This window comes from Abrus precatorius, unplaced genomic scaffold (genome assembly GCF_003935025.1).
Source record: "Abrus precatorius isolate BTA unplaced genomic scaffold, Abrus_2018 Scaffold10, whole genome shotgun sequence".
Classification (NCBI taxonomy): Eukaryota; Viridiplantae; Streptophyta; class Magnoliopsida; order Fabales; family Fabaceae; genus Abrus; species Abrus precatorius.
In genome coordinates, this window is record NW_020874292.1 from 30,698,244 (window position 1) to 30,712,270 (window position 14,027).

Below are 14,027 nucleotides of genomic sequence, written 5' to 3' on the forward strand. Positions count from 1 at the left end.
ATAGAGAGGGGGAGGAGAAAGGGTGGACAAACTGGTTCTAGCCAACAAACAGTAAAGCTAGTAACATGTAAAATCAATGAATATGAAATATGAAAAAAGGAAAAAAAGAAACACAGAGAATCAATTGTCAACCGTCATTTCCGTTTTTATTTCCCGATTTCCAGCACAGAAAACCGTGTTTGGTGCTTTGGTCTTGATAATGATAATTAAACCAATTTCAGTAAATAATTGAAAAGGTATTACTGGAAAGTGCAGCCTCGGCACTCCAAAGAAAATTAATTTTATATCCGAAATATATCAATAAGACAAAAATACATATAATGATGTACTTATTTATATGTAAATATCTTTTACTTAATTTTTATATTAATACATGTATACCAATCCAATTCCATGATTATTCGTGGATAATGGATAATAGTATACATAATAATTAATAATTACTTTTTAGCAACTAGACTTATTTAAATAATTAATTAAACACACACGTTATGCAATCGAACTAAATCTAGAGAATAGCGATCAGATTCATGCACCAACATCGCAATCATAAACGAGGTTATTTGCAAAAGACACTTCATTAAAACGACAACACATATATTATATCCATGTACGAAGCAAACACTAACACACCCTAACTTACTTTTATTTATAATCATAATATATAATCACAACGCCCCTGTTTATAAGGTTCCCCTCCTAATTACGAAGTCATCCACCGTCCAAACCAAAAGAAGATAAGAGACAACAACAGAAACTCTTAACAACATAGTTTTATACACTCACTAAACTCATAAAAACGCCAAATTTTTTCTCCTTAATAATTCTTAGTAAACCATGTGACGGTTGGACATAACAACGTCGTCTAGCATCCAAAGGTCGTCCATGTAGTTATCATTGTTATCCCACTCAGCACCGCCGGAGCTTCCGACGGACACCGGCTGCTCATTCTCCAAGCCGAGGAACCACTCAAGGTTCGAGATTTGCTGCTTCAGGTCGAGTTCCTCTCCTCCGCTGTCTCCGCCGTTCACGGCGGAGTATGGCGGAGATGCGGCGGAGTGGGTGGTGCTTTGTTCAGTGGTGTCAGGGGTGAGGCAGCGCTTCTTGGAGGGTGGGTCCGGCGGCGGAGTGGCGGTGGTGGCGGGGAAGTTGAGTTTGGCTTTGTCGCCACGGATGCGTTTGGCGGCGGTGTCGTAGGCTCTGGCGGCTTCTTCGGCGGTGGGGAAGGTGCCCAGCCAGACACGGACACCCTTATGTGGGTCCCTTATTTCTGCGGCCCACTTGCCCCATGGCCTTTGCCTGATTCCTCTGTACACGTTCTTCCGAGTTCTCTTACCATCGCTACTCTTCTTCCCTCCACCCACGCTTTTCTTCTCCTTCTTGTCACATGCTACCTCTGCCACAAACAAACAAACGCTGCCTTAATCCTTTTCATCATGTGACACCTTAAAAACTTCAAAAAAAAAAAAAGAAAAAAATTTTGGATCCTTTTTTGAAGGGTGGTGGCTAATTGGCGTACTATTCTTTTCTGGAAACAATAGTTGAGTTTGCTTCTGGTGCTAAAAGTTGCCTTTTCCTTTTACCCTTCTTTGAAAAACGTAACCAAAACAAACATTGGGATCATGTTAATTATTAATGTCAAATTAGTGAAAGCTTGGACTTTACTTCATTTTCATTCGAAACCAATTGAACAAACACCATCTATTTATATCTACCACTAGATACCAGGCGAAAATATACACGTTGTTAGGATCATGATCTTACACAGTGGAACAACAAAAAATATGATGATAGGATAAAATTGAATAGTGGGTTGGTACCTTTTTTGGGTGGTTGGGGGGTGGGTTGGAAGCCGAGGAGGTCGGAGAAAGGGTCGAGCTCGGACCAGAGGTCGTGAGGGGCGAGGTTGCGGGCACGCTTGACGCCAATGAAGTCTGAAATAATAGCACCTCCACACATGTTCAGAGAAACCGAAAGTTATAATTGGCACTATACTATGGGTCTCGTGATAACCAAACAAAATATGCGAGCGAGTGAAGTGAGAGGGAACATAAGTTGCAGCGTTTACGGATTTTATACACAGAGAGGGAGGTCCAGTGGCTTCTGCATGGCCCCACTTGAGACCTGAATCATAGAAAGCCTGCTGCTTCATCAGACGGTAGAGAGTGGGCGTAGATGACGTGGCGAGTTTTGGTTGGTTGAGATTTAAGACGGTGGTGAGGGGGTGTTGCAGTTTAGCATGGCTTGGGAACTAGGAAGAGTTGGATTTAACGCACGTCAGAGTAGCGCCAAGAATTAACGGCCCAGAGAGAGGAAGCACGCGCTGGGTGTGGGCGTGGGGGCCACTCCTTCTCATCATGAAACCCTGAATTTGAGCCATAGTAACACTTTAGCCCATCAATGCAAAATTACTGTCATCTACCTACCGCTAATATCAATTACTGTCAATTTCTCCCTTAAGTTCAAAGTTCCTGTCTTTTTTATTACGTCATAAACACGTGTTAAATCATTTTTAATATATTTTTTATTTTTAAATTATTTCTAATTAAATTATATAAATTAATTCAATTCATTAAAAATTAGTATTTTTAAATATTATGATATGATAATTTTATATTCGTTTAATATCATTGAACTTTATATTTATCTTTTTTAATTTTAATTTATATTCTTATAGGTTCTATTTATTAGGAAAAAATGAAAAATATATAATAATTTTTTTTCAAAATCATAATTTTTTTATAAAATATAAATCATTTTTTATCATTTTAAAATAATAAGTATTTTATTTTTAATATTGTAACATATATTCTTGAACATACATTAAAAATGTTGTTTTTTTTAATAAAAATATTAAATTTAATCCTTGATAAACAATATTGATTTAATCAAAATATTTATTTTTTAAGAATATAAAAGCATAGTAAATATTTTTTTATAAAATTATGATTTTTAAATTCTTACATTTATTTGACTAAAATTAATAAAATTATTTTGAATTATAAAATTTAAAATTAAAATTAAACTTAATAAATGTTATTAAAAAAAATCAGATTAGAGGTAAAAATATAATAAATAATTTTTAAAATAAAAATGTATTATTTGTTAAATTTATACTTATCCTAAAGACAAAATTTAACAAAAGTATTCTTTTAACTATTCCTTATCTATTACTAGTGTTATTGTAAAAAAAATATTTTATTAACGATTACATCGATTCTTTTTATAATAGATAAATTATTAATTTATTAAAATGAATAAAAATAATTATATGTTACAAATCTATAGTATTAAATAGTTAAAATATTAACTTATATTATCTCACTTTTTATTTATTATTTATTTAAAAGGACAAATTAATTTTATTTTTATTTATCTGTCTACGTAAGTATTTAACATAATATTAATTGTTTTTTAATACCTTTTATCCATATCATACTTATATAATATTTAAATAGTTCAAAATTAAAAAAAAATACTTATTAATAAAATAAAAATTAATTTTAGGAGTTAATTCTAATGAAATAGTTAAATTTTCAGATTATTGTAAAGTATTAATTAACAAAACACACACATACATATAACTGTAATTTTTATACCATCAAAGCTGCTTTATTCGCTATAAATTGAATATCACAGTAATATTTTGGCTATTTTTTTCTTAAATAAGAGAAAGCTGGTAAAAGCTATGATTTTGGTAATATAAAGTGTGTTCAATAAATGAGTTTATCTCAAGAATAACCAAAACTGATGAAAGTGAAATATATATACATGAATGTGTTATTTTATGTCATATCATATTTATTAATAAGTTGGGTTATCAAATATTTTTAATCTAATAAAATATTTTAATTAATACTCTTTTATACATTATACGGATTATTTTAACTAGTGAGGGGGGAGAGGAAGCTCATGGCGGCTGAGTGTTCAGTAAAATATTTTAGTCCTTTTTATTGGATTACAATTACATATCACCTTATCATTGACTTGAAAAAGACACCATCGCTTTATCTGACAAAGCTAAACAATATCAATATATATATATATAGGGGTTAAAAAGAAAGATGATTAACAGAGTTATCCTTCAAGCAAAATTATGTTGAGAGAATATTCAATATTACGAACTACAGTGAAGTCGTGGGCATACCGTATGAGGCAGGTACGTATATATATGTACATAACGTACCTTAGCTACATGATCATTACTAACCCGTATATATCGCAAGCATAAAGATAAATACAGGTTGTAAACTTGCAATACAAAGAAGAAAAAGGACAACCGATAAACGCATGCAGAAGAAAACAAACAAGTTGCGTAGTCTTTAGCATCGTATGTATAAGCCTATACGCAAATGGCATATATAATGATATATGAAAAAAACTGAACTGCTTCACACAATCCAAATGTAACTGGCTTTTCGGAAGCAGCAAAATAGTATATATATAAAATACATTAGAATATGAAAATATTTTATGTCTATATTAATTCTCTAATGGCATTGGCATTTTCTCCATAATCGAAGATCAACCCCACCACCGCCATGCATTTGGTAAATGCGAGGTCCCCTACGTAGCTTTATAGTTGTACTAGATTCTTACCTGTATCATTATCGTCAACCTGCTTTGTGCAGATTATAATCAACAATTTTGTTAACGTGTGCTTGAAGCTAGCTATGTAATAAAAATCAATAAATAATATTTTCCATTAAGACTTATTATATTTAATATTATTAATATATTACATATTTTTCAATTTTAATAAAATTTTATTTCATATAAATTTCTATTTTGTATTTTTAAATACACATTAAAAAAGAAGTGAATTAATCAATTGCACATTTTATTTTTGTTGTTTCTTCTTTATGAGGGACTTGTTTGCAAGTTGTTAACTGCGTGTTCAGCCCACATACCAAAGCTGAAGATATTTTTCCAGCCGCAATTCTTCGTTCTTGCATTCTCAGTATATGGGTATCCTTCTTCTTTATCTAATTAAGATTGATGTGAAAATCTGGAAGCATCCAAGTGGTCCTGCTCTAGAGTCTAAGCGAACTCAGGCTTTGGAATTATATATGTCATGGTTTAGAACCTCATCACTCTATTTACTTTAGATAAACATATTAGTTAGCGATATTTTTAAATGTGACTTATTAAATAACATCTATACTATCAATTAATTGAAATTTCGGGAAAGTAAAACTCTGGATAATCTTAATCTTTACGTGACTATGCAATGATAATGATACGATTTTATGTGAAACATTTTACAGAAACCATATTTAAAATATCAATGATAAAAGACTTTACGATAGTGGTATATATATTCCTATCTATACGTATATGTACACATTTCTTATCGTTTAACTACTAATTATTTATACTTTACTCTCACATTTTATTTTTTTGACTTTAGGCTGGAACATTTTCTTAATTTCGGTATACCTGCTATCAGAGGTAAGACGACTCAGTCAAAAATGCTAGTCGATGCCCTTTCCTAGAGTTTGGCAAGAAGTCAAAACTTCTCACAGAAATCCTATATGATCCTGCTGGTTTTCTGCCAAATATTTCAAATATATTTTATAAAATATTCATAATTTGTTTTATGCTTTTTAAAATTTTATTTTATTCTTAAACATATTCATTTTATCTTTAATCATAATTAGTTATAAGAGCAACTTTTGTATAAAAGAATTATTAAGAAGAATGCTAGTAACAATTTCTTTAACATAATTTATTAATTAAAATTTATTGAAAATTCTAAAAGTACAAGAGAAAAATATTAATTTAGAAATGAGAAAGACTAACATCTACATAATTTTTTTAATTTTTAATAAATTTAACTAATAATAAAATACATGTTAAAGAGTTATAATTATTAAATAATTAATATAATTATTGTCAAAATAGACGTTAAAATTATCATCAAACATGTGAATTAATTGATATAATTTTTTCTAACGTAGAGAATTTTCTTGTACTTTAGAGAAAAAGAAAAAGTTAGGATTGGATTACAAAACATGGATGAGTATGAAAAATACTCCAACTATCCGGTCATCGCCAGCATATATGGTGTCTACTAGTATTTGGAATCTCTAAACCCTTAACAGGAGGTATCCTAGCACCCAAAAAAAAAGGGTACTCTCATTTCCTATTTTAACATAATATATAATGTTGATAAATTTTAATCATTATATTAATAAAAAATTAATCAGTAGTTGAGACTAAAAAAGAAGTAAATTTTTACTTTATTTTCTTATTTCTTTTCTAATTTTTGTCCTTTTCTTTCTTATTTTTTCATGGTCCAAATCAGATCTATGTATTTATAAAATACTCCTTTTAATTAATTTTTTTTATGTTAAGTTTATGTACTTTTTTTAAGAACATCCAAATTTTATTTAAAATTCTATTTTATTTATTAAACGAAAAAATGATATATTTAATGAAACTTAAAGCTTGGAGTATTATTTTAATTTTTTGCTTTTAAATAAATTATGGGTAGGGCAGCTTTTGTGAAAAAAAGAGAGCATTTTACAGCCAATGCTAAGCAATTCAATCACACGACAACTCTTTTTATTTTGAAGAATTAAAAAAATATTTTAGAGATATGGAAAATTAAATAGGAAAATTTTTAAAAAGTAAAAAAGTTATCTATTTTTATTTCCAGCTGTTGATTCATGTTTAGTTCAATTGAATGATTAATATTTATTAACTGATATGTCATGTTAAAATAGAAAATAAGAGGATTCTTTTTAAAAAATAAGTTATTAATGAAAAAAATTAGGCGTTAGGATTACTTTGATTAATCCAGTTTCTGTTTTTATTAAATAAATTATTAATATAAACACTGGAAGGAAGTCTATACTAATAGTTCGATATATATAATACACATGTTAAGATGTTATTTAATTTAAATCTAACTAAACAATCACACTATAACTTTAATTATTTGAAATGTTTTAACGCTTATACAGTTACACTTAATAGGAATGATTAAGATATGTTAATTTTTTTGGATTATTATGGCCTAGGTTGTTTGGTTAGAGTCTTTGTTTTTTTTAGATTTTTTAAAATTTCGTATATTAGCCAAAAAAAAAAAAAAGATAAGTCAATTTTTAAAATTTGTTCACATCTATGCAAATAGAATACAAATTAAATATATTAAATAAAAAATTATATTTTATATTTTTACAGATTTTAAAATTTAATATTTTAAAGTAATTAAAATTATTGATAAATATTATTTTTATTTCATAATCCATGTCCGTTAACAAAATTTCTGCCTCTTTCTACACCAAAAAAACAAAAACTGTCTGTTCATAAAGGCATTAGTAGGCGAATACGAAGCAATACTCTTAAAGAATAAAAATAAAAATAAAATTTTCTCATGATATTTTTAAGTCTTTTTTATTAGTAGCTGCTAAATTTAAATTGCGACAAATAAATATTAATAACATTCCTTCACAGCTAAAAGTGCTATGGATCCTACATGATCGAGTCCACTGAATCACATGACTTTGACAATCCGTAGATGGTACAACATTAATGGTTGAATTTTTTAAGTATGTTAGTTGGAATTTATTTAATTGTATATCAAATGATATTATTTGGAGAAATATAATTTATTTTAATAATCTTTATATCTAAAAAAATAATTCTCAATGACTATCTACTAAGGATACCATTGGTGCACAAAAAAATAAAAAAATAAAAAAAATATTGCAATATAGAGATAACAATTGCCAATGAGGCAATGACCAATAGCAGGTGAATAAAAGATGACATTGAGATTTGAGATGTGTTAGAGGCACCGATATAGAGAGAAGTCCTTCATATAGGTTTTATTTTGGTCGTTAATGGCCAAATTTTTTGTAATTAAAATTGATTAAAATATTATCATTTTTCATTTAAAAATGGGATTTTAATTTTCATCAACCCCAATTTTTAATATTTTTAAATCTTTTTTGTTGCATCATCTCTTATCTTTTTTTCTTTTTCCTATCTCAATTTATGTTTCCTTTTACACTTCCAAAGAAATAGTGAGCCATAATTCATAAGAAACAGCTTGACTTTATCTTAAAAAACAAACTAAGTGCGTAGAAGATTGGTTACTCCATTAAAAAACAATTAAATTTGAAAACTACTTTAAATGAAAACAATCAAGAGAATGGAAAAAGAAAAGAAAAATTCAGTAGCTGACATGGTTTTCGTGTCTTCAATTTGTCTGAAGAATAACAATGATCAACTTTTGAGGACCCAGAAATATTCTCAGAATTGAGAATTAAGAAGTTGTAAATCATGAATGCCACCTTTTGCAATGAAATGGCCTTGCTCCATACTTGCTTGTTTTGTGTAGTTCAAGTTAATGTCAACTAGCAATACATTCGCACAAGGGACAGCAGAGCTGCACGGCAGAGTTACTGCAAACATGGTGTGATAAGTGCCACTAATGTTCTTGAAGCTCACGTCACTAAGCTTCATTTGAGATGGCTAAAACACACGTAAACAAATGGTTAACAGTAGTACTAAAAAAGTGCATAGAAAACAACTTAATTAAATATTTGTTTAATAAACTCTTTTTACATTAGAATTTGGTCTCATTTAAAAAAAACTTATAGAAATAGTTTATAAATTTCATAAGTTCTTTTATTTAATTTAATGAGTTATTTAGTATAGATGATTAAAGTAAGTTTTTTTTTAAACTTATTTTAAGAAATTTTATGATCAAATATATAATATACATTTTAAGATGTGTTTGAATATACAACTTATTTAAGCATTTATTTAGTAAGTTCTTTTTAAACAATAACTTGTTCCATAAATTGAATAATAAAATTTATTAAAACAAGTTAAAAATATCTTATTTTACTAAATTATACTAATAAATTTATTGAAATAAATTAAAATAACTTATGAGAATTATAAACTATTTTTTATAATTTTTTTTAAATAGAAACAAAAGCTTATTAAATGAGTTCTTAAATAAGCTGTGTTTTTAAATGTACTTTTTATCTTATAAATTTGGTTATAAATTCTTTTGAAATAAGCTGAAAAGAACTTATTGATAAAGTAGAGTGAAAGGTTGATAAACTATACCGAAAGTTTTATTAAAAGAAGTTGGAAAAAAGTTTATGAAAACTGTAAGCTAAAAGCTGTTTTTGTGAGCTCTTCCAGACACATTTTAAAACAGGTTGGCAGCTGCTGTATATACTTAAATAGCATACAATATGAGCATGCATATTTAGTTTGTTAAGAAGTGCTCACCTGGTTACGTTTGCAAATGCCAGAAGGACAGTATGTTTGGTCTATGATAATGTTAAGACTTCTATGGAATTTAAAAGTGAAATCCACCTTACTTTCGAGGGAAGGGGAAAACCTCCACAATCATGAGGGTTTTCACAAAATATTCTCCATCTTTTATTGATGATGAAAATGATATAAATACACAGAGAAAGGAAACAAAAAATAGAGTAAATCCTAAAACAGCAAAATGATTATTTGAGCAGAGAAAAGAAATTAGAAAAATCAAGTAAATCTCAACATAATCAATTCATCTCGTATTTCTAGAATTTCGGAGGGGCTTGATGGTTTCTAGGAAGATTTCTTCTCAGCTTTGGCTTGTCTTTTTCAATTGTATCCTCCAAATCACTTGGGTTGGGCTCTTCAAACATATTTGGCTCTAATTCCTCCTCAACCCAATTATGGTCCATAACATCTTCTTCCTCAAGGTGTAATTCAGGATAAGTAGATTAAAGCTCCTTGAAATCTTCCTATGTGGCATCCTCCAGAAAAAGATTGTCCCATTTCACTAACACACGCTGCGGAGAATGATTATCCACTGCCAAGATGGCCAAGGGCTGAATAATAGGCTGAGAAGTAGTGGTGGAAGGAGGTAATGATAAAGGAGCTGTGCCAGTGAAAGGCTTCAACAAAGAAGCATGAAAAATAAGGTGAAGTTTAGCCTGAGGTGGTAGAGCCAGGCGAAAGGCTACTTTCGCCAATGAACTCTATGATTTCAAAGGGTCCATAATAACGCTTAAAAAGTTTCTGAACTCGTGGTCCTGACAAGGAATGCTGACGGTAAGGGCGAAGTTTGACCATAACGTGATCACCAAGCTTGAACGGGGCAGGAACGCGATTTTTATCAGCAGCATGCTTCATCACCTCCTGGGCCTGCAGCAACTTCGCTCGTAACTTGTTCAGAATTTCATTACGGCAAGTCAATTCAGCATCAACAGCTTCGAGCTTTGAGTTTCCCACGCAGTAGCTAGGAACGGTAAGGGGAAGTTTGCCATACATAACTTCAAAAGGAGAAAGCCCGGTGGATGAATGCATAGAGGTGTTATAACACCATTCTGCCCATAAGAGAAACTTGCCCCACGAGGCTGGTTTGCAATGAGCAAAGGACCGTAGATATTGTTGAAGGACTTTATTGAGGATTTTGGTTTGGCCATCACTTTGAGGAAGATAAGTCGTGGACATCTTTAGCTTAGTGCCACTGAGACGAAACAATTCTTGCCAAAAACCACTCATGAAAATGGCATCTCTATCTGAGATAATACTTTTCAGCATTCCATGCAACTTACAAATTATATAAGTCAACGACCATGAAAGCGATATAGTTGGAAGGAAGCATACCAAAATGCCCCGCTTTGGAGAACCTATCAACAACCACTAAAATAGTAGTATGACCCTTGTAAGGTGGCAGCCCAATAATAAAATCAAGAGCAATGTCTTCCCATACGCCAGTAGGAATGGAAATGGGTTGCAAAAGACTATAAGGTGCATGATTCGGAGCCTTCATCTCTTGACAAGTAATGCAAGATTTCACATAAGCAGCGACCTCTTTTTTAATTCCAGGCCAATGAAAATTCTCATGGAGCCGCTGAAATGTTTTATGAAATCCAAAGTGACCTCCAAAGGGCTGCGATGATACTCTTCAAGCAACAGAGACTTAAATGTAGTGTCGTCACCAATATATATTTTTCCTTCATACAAGAGCAAGCCATCTACAATGGAGAACCCTTTATGAGAAGTGGGGTCAGCAAAAACGTCAGAGTATAATTGCTTCAATTGGGCATCAGAATCATAAGAAGCCTTGAGCTTGTGAATAAACTCGTAATAAGGGACAGTAAGGGCAGCAAAGGACCCTTCATCAAACTGACGAGACAAAGCATCAGCAGTACACTTAGAGGAACCAGGTTTGTATTTAATCTCATAATCAAACCCCAATAGTTTGCACAAATAATGCTGCTGCTCCGGAGTTTGGATCACCTGTGTCATAAGCTCTTTTAAGCTTTTTTTATCTGTGAAGATGATAAACTTGCACCCCCAGTAAATCATGTCGCCATTTTTTAACAGCTTCAACAATGGCTTGTAATTCACGGACGTAAGTAGAAGCATTACGCATCCTGTTACAAAATTTCATGCTGTGAAAACAAATTGGGTGGCCCTGCTGAAGAAGTACAACACCCACGCCCTTTCCAAACGCATCAGTTTCTAATTGAAAAGGAATTTCAAAGTTAGGCAGTGCAAGAACAGGGGCTTCAGTCATGGCTTTCTTCAAGTCCTCAAATGCTTGTTGCTCCACCATAGTCCAACGAAAGGCGTCCTTCTTCAACAAATCAGTCAAAGGTGAAGCAATGGCAGCATATACTTTTATAAAACGATGGTAGTACCCTGTCAAACCAAGGAACCCACGCAGTTGTTTCACATTGCGAGGAACTGGCCACTCTTGCATTGCCACAATCTTGTCATTCTCTGGTTCAACACCCTGTTCCGTAATGATATGACCTAGATAGGAAACATATTTGGCTCTAATTCCTCCTCAACCCAATTATGGTCCATAACAGATTATGGGGTTTGAGACATTGAACATGGTAATGTCCTCAAACACCAAATTAGAGGCACTACTAGGTGGAGATCCAGGCCAGGTTTTAACCCTGACTCGGTACCGTTAAGTGTGCAGTTTGAAACATGAATCCCAGTCACCTCCTTCTCATTTGGTCTCTTGCCAAGGCTTCCAACGCTGCCATGACAACAGAACATCCACTGATCATGTCATCTACTTAAACATAGACAGTTTTGTTAATATCACTTCTAATATTTCTGATGTAATAAGTAATAAATACTTACCTTTTTGATAAAATGTTATTGTTTTTAGATGCTTAAAATTAATCTTAAGAGTAGATGTTAATATTTTCCAAAATAATATAAAACAGTGCAAATGTTACTCAACCTGATTCCATGGCCTGGACCACAGTGTACAAATGAAACAGATATGTTGGAGCTGCCAGGTCCAATGGAGACACAGTCATCACCAACTCCAATTGTTGAGGAGGTAAAAGTAATGTTATTGGAATGACTAAGGGTAATTCCATCAGTGTTTGGGCTAGTCCCAGGTGCTTGAATATTGACACCAGAAAAATCAATGTTCTCACAGTTATAGATGCTAACGTGAAAGGCCTTACTATTCAACAATGATATATATGTCACTGTACCATTTGAAACATTGACAAATTTCAAAGCCTGCATGAACCAAACAACAAGGGTAAATCTGTTTAAATTGTAGGAGAAAAAAACTCTTCAAAAATGCATTTTAAAATTGACATTTAAGACTTAGTTACAGTTGGGAAATTGTGGCATTTCATGACCCTGCGACAAGCAGCTTTTGACCAGGATTCTTGACACTGAGCGTTCAAAGTTGTTTTACTATTGACTCCAGTGAGATTGAACCCATTCAAGTTCTGAAACATAATCCATTCAGGGGTGGGAAAGTCATTGAGGTTAATTGGAGCCTTCAAAGTTCCCATTATCTCTATCTTTGGGGACCTATTATTGTGGCAAGGCCCTGAAAATGAGACTGGACCAAGATAGAATGTCCCTCCTGGGACAAGGAATGTTGAATGTCCTGTATAAGAGCATGCATCCTTCCATGTGGCTAAGAATGCCTTTCCACCTCACTTTGTAACTTGTTAGTTATTTTGCTTACCATATATGCATATACTAAAACCATTTACATCATAAGAAAATGAGAACGAATAGATTTGTTTATCTAAAGTGGCTATTGTTTAAAAAGAAAATTAAAAGATGTTTTCTTGCTTGAATCTCTGACAAACTTCTTTAAAAGATCCTCACTTTTAGATATCATAATTACATTTCAAATATGACTTCTTTAACTTCTTGACCAAGAGTAAGAATTTTTATTTCTAAATGAAAGCGCGAAAGGACATGATTCTTAAACAGACAAAACTTTGGATAAATAAAACTGAAAACCACTTTCCAGGAATCACCTGGCAATACAAATAAATGACTAGGCCCTTTATAATTAATCCCAATTTGGAACTATTTAGATAAGCATTGTCCTTAAGTCACTAGTGATACCATAACATAGAACATGATGGTTACTTTCTTCCACCTATACTATACTGTAATTTATTTTGTTTTTACTTTGTAAACTACATAATTTGTCAAAAGAAATTACACATCCTGCCAAAATGTCCTCCATCACTGAGTTCTTAGACTCAAGTCAAAAACTTACAGAGCTACTATCTGTCCTTCCATCAGCCACTGCTCCATAATGAGTCACATCGAAATATCGTGAAGGCGTCGAATATGGCTCAGTGGACTCATCTGAGCCAGCAATAGGGCTATTATCTGGTGTAGGTGATCCAGCTGAGTCTGCAGGAGGGAAGTAATCTGGGGCAGGTGAATCAGCTAGAGATTCTGGAGCTAAAACTGTTGGAGTCCTGGCAAATGCTATGCCAATTTCGGAACTAACTATATAAACAATTGCTATACTTAAGCCTAATGCTAACATGTTCTTCATTTTTGTCATAGCTCCTGAGAATTTGTCTTGTTAACTCCTATGATTGTTAGCACTTTTACACAACAATGTGGCTAACCCTTCTTTATATGTTGAATATATAATCGTGCGTTTCTGTAGTTATGCTGAACTTAATCTTGTCATAATATGTGTTAAAAGTACAGTTTTTCTTTCAAATTCTAACTGTTTAAAGCATTCATTAGCTTTT

The 14,027-nt window shown here is 31.9% G+C and overlaps 1 protein-coding gene across 1 annotated transcript; it reads right to left on the reverse strand.

Moving 5' to 3' along the window:
- Positions 1–635: 635 nt before the first annotated feature.
- LOC113852644 (ethylene-responsive transcription factor RAP2-3-like) lies at positions 636–2,029 on the reverse strand. Its single transcript, XM_027482969.1, has 2 exons — positions 1,821–2,029; positions 636–1,396 (listed from the first exon to the last, which is right to left on the reverse strand). Exons 1-2 carry the CDS (start codon positions 1,957–1,959, stop codon positions 828–830), a joined length of 708 nt encoding a protein of 235 aa, XP_027338770.1. The 5' UTR covers positions 1,960–2,029; the 3' UTR covers positions 636–827.
- Between the last annotated feature and the right edge of the window lie 11,998 nt (positions 2,030–14,027).

Bases quoted from the DNA above. Each gene is read 5' to 3' on its own strand.
- LOC113852644 (XM_027482969.1), bottom strand. From the start codon at position 1,959: ATGTGTGGAGGTGCTATTATTTCAGACTTCATTGGCGTCAAGCGTGCC. The intron at 1,397-1,820 runs GTACCAACCCAC...TGTTTGTGGCAG, and splicing joins CCCCCAACCACCCAAAAAAG to AGGTAGCATGTGACAAGAAG.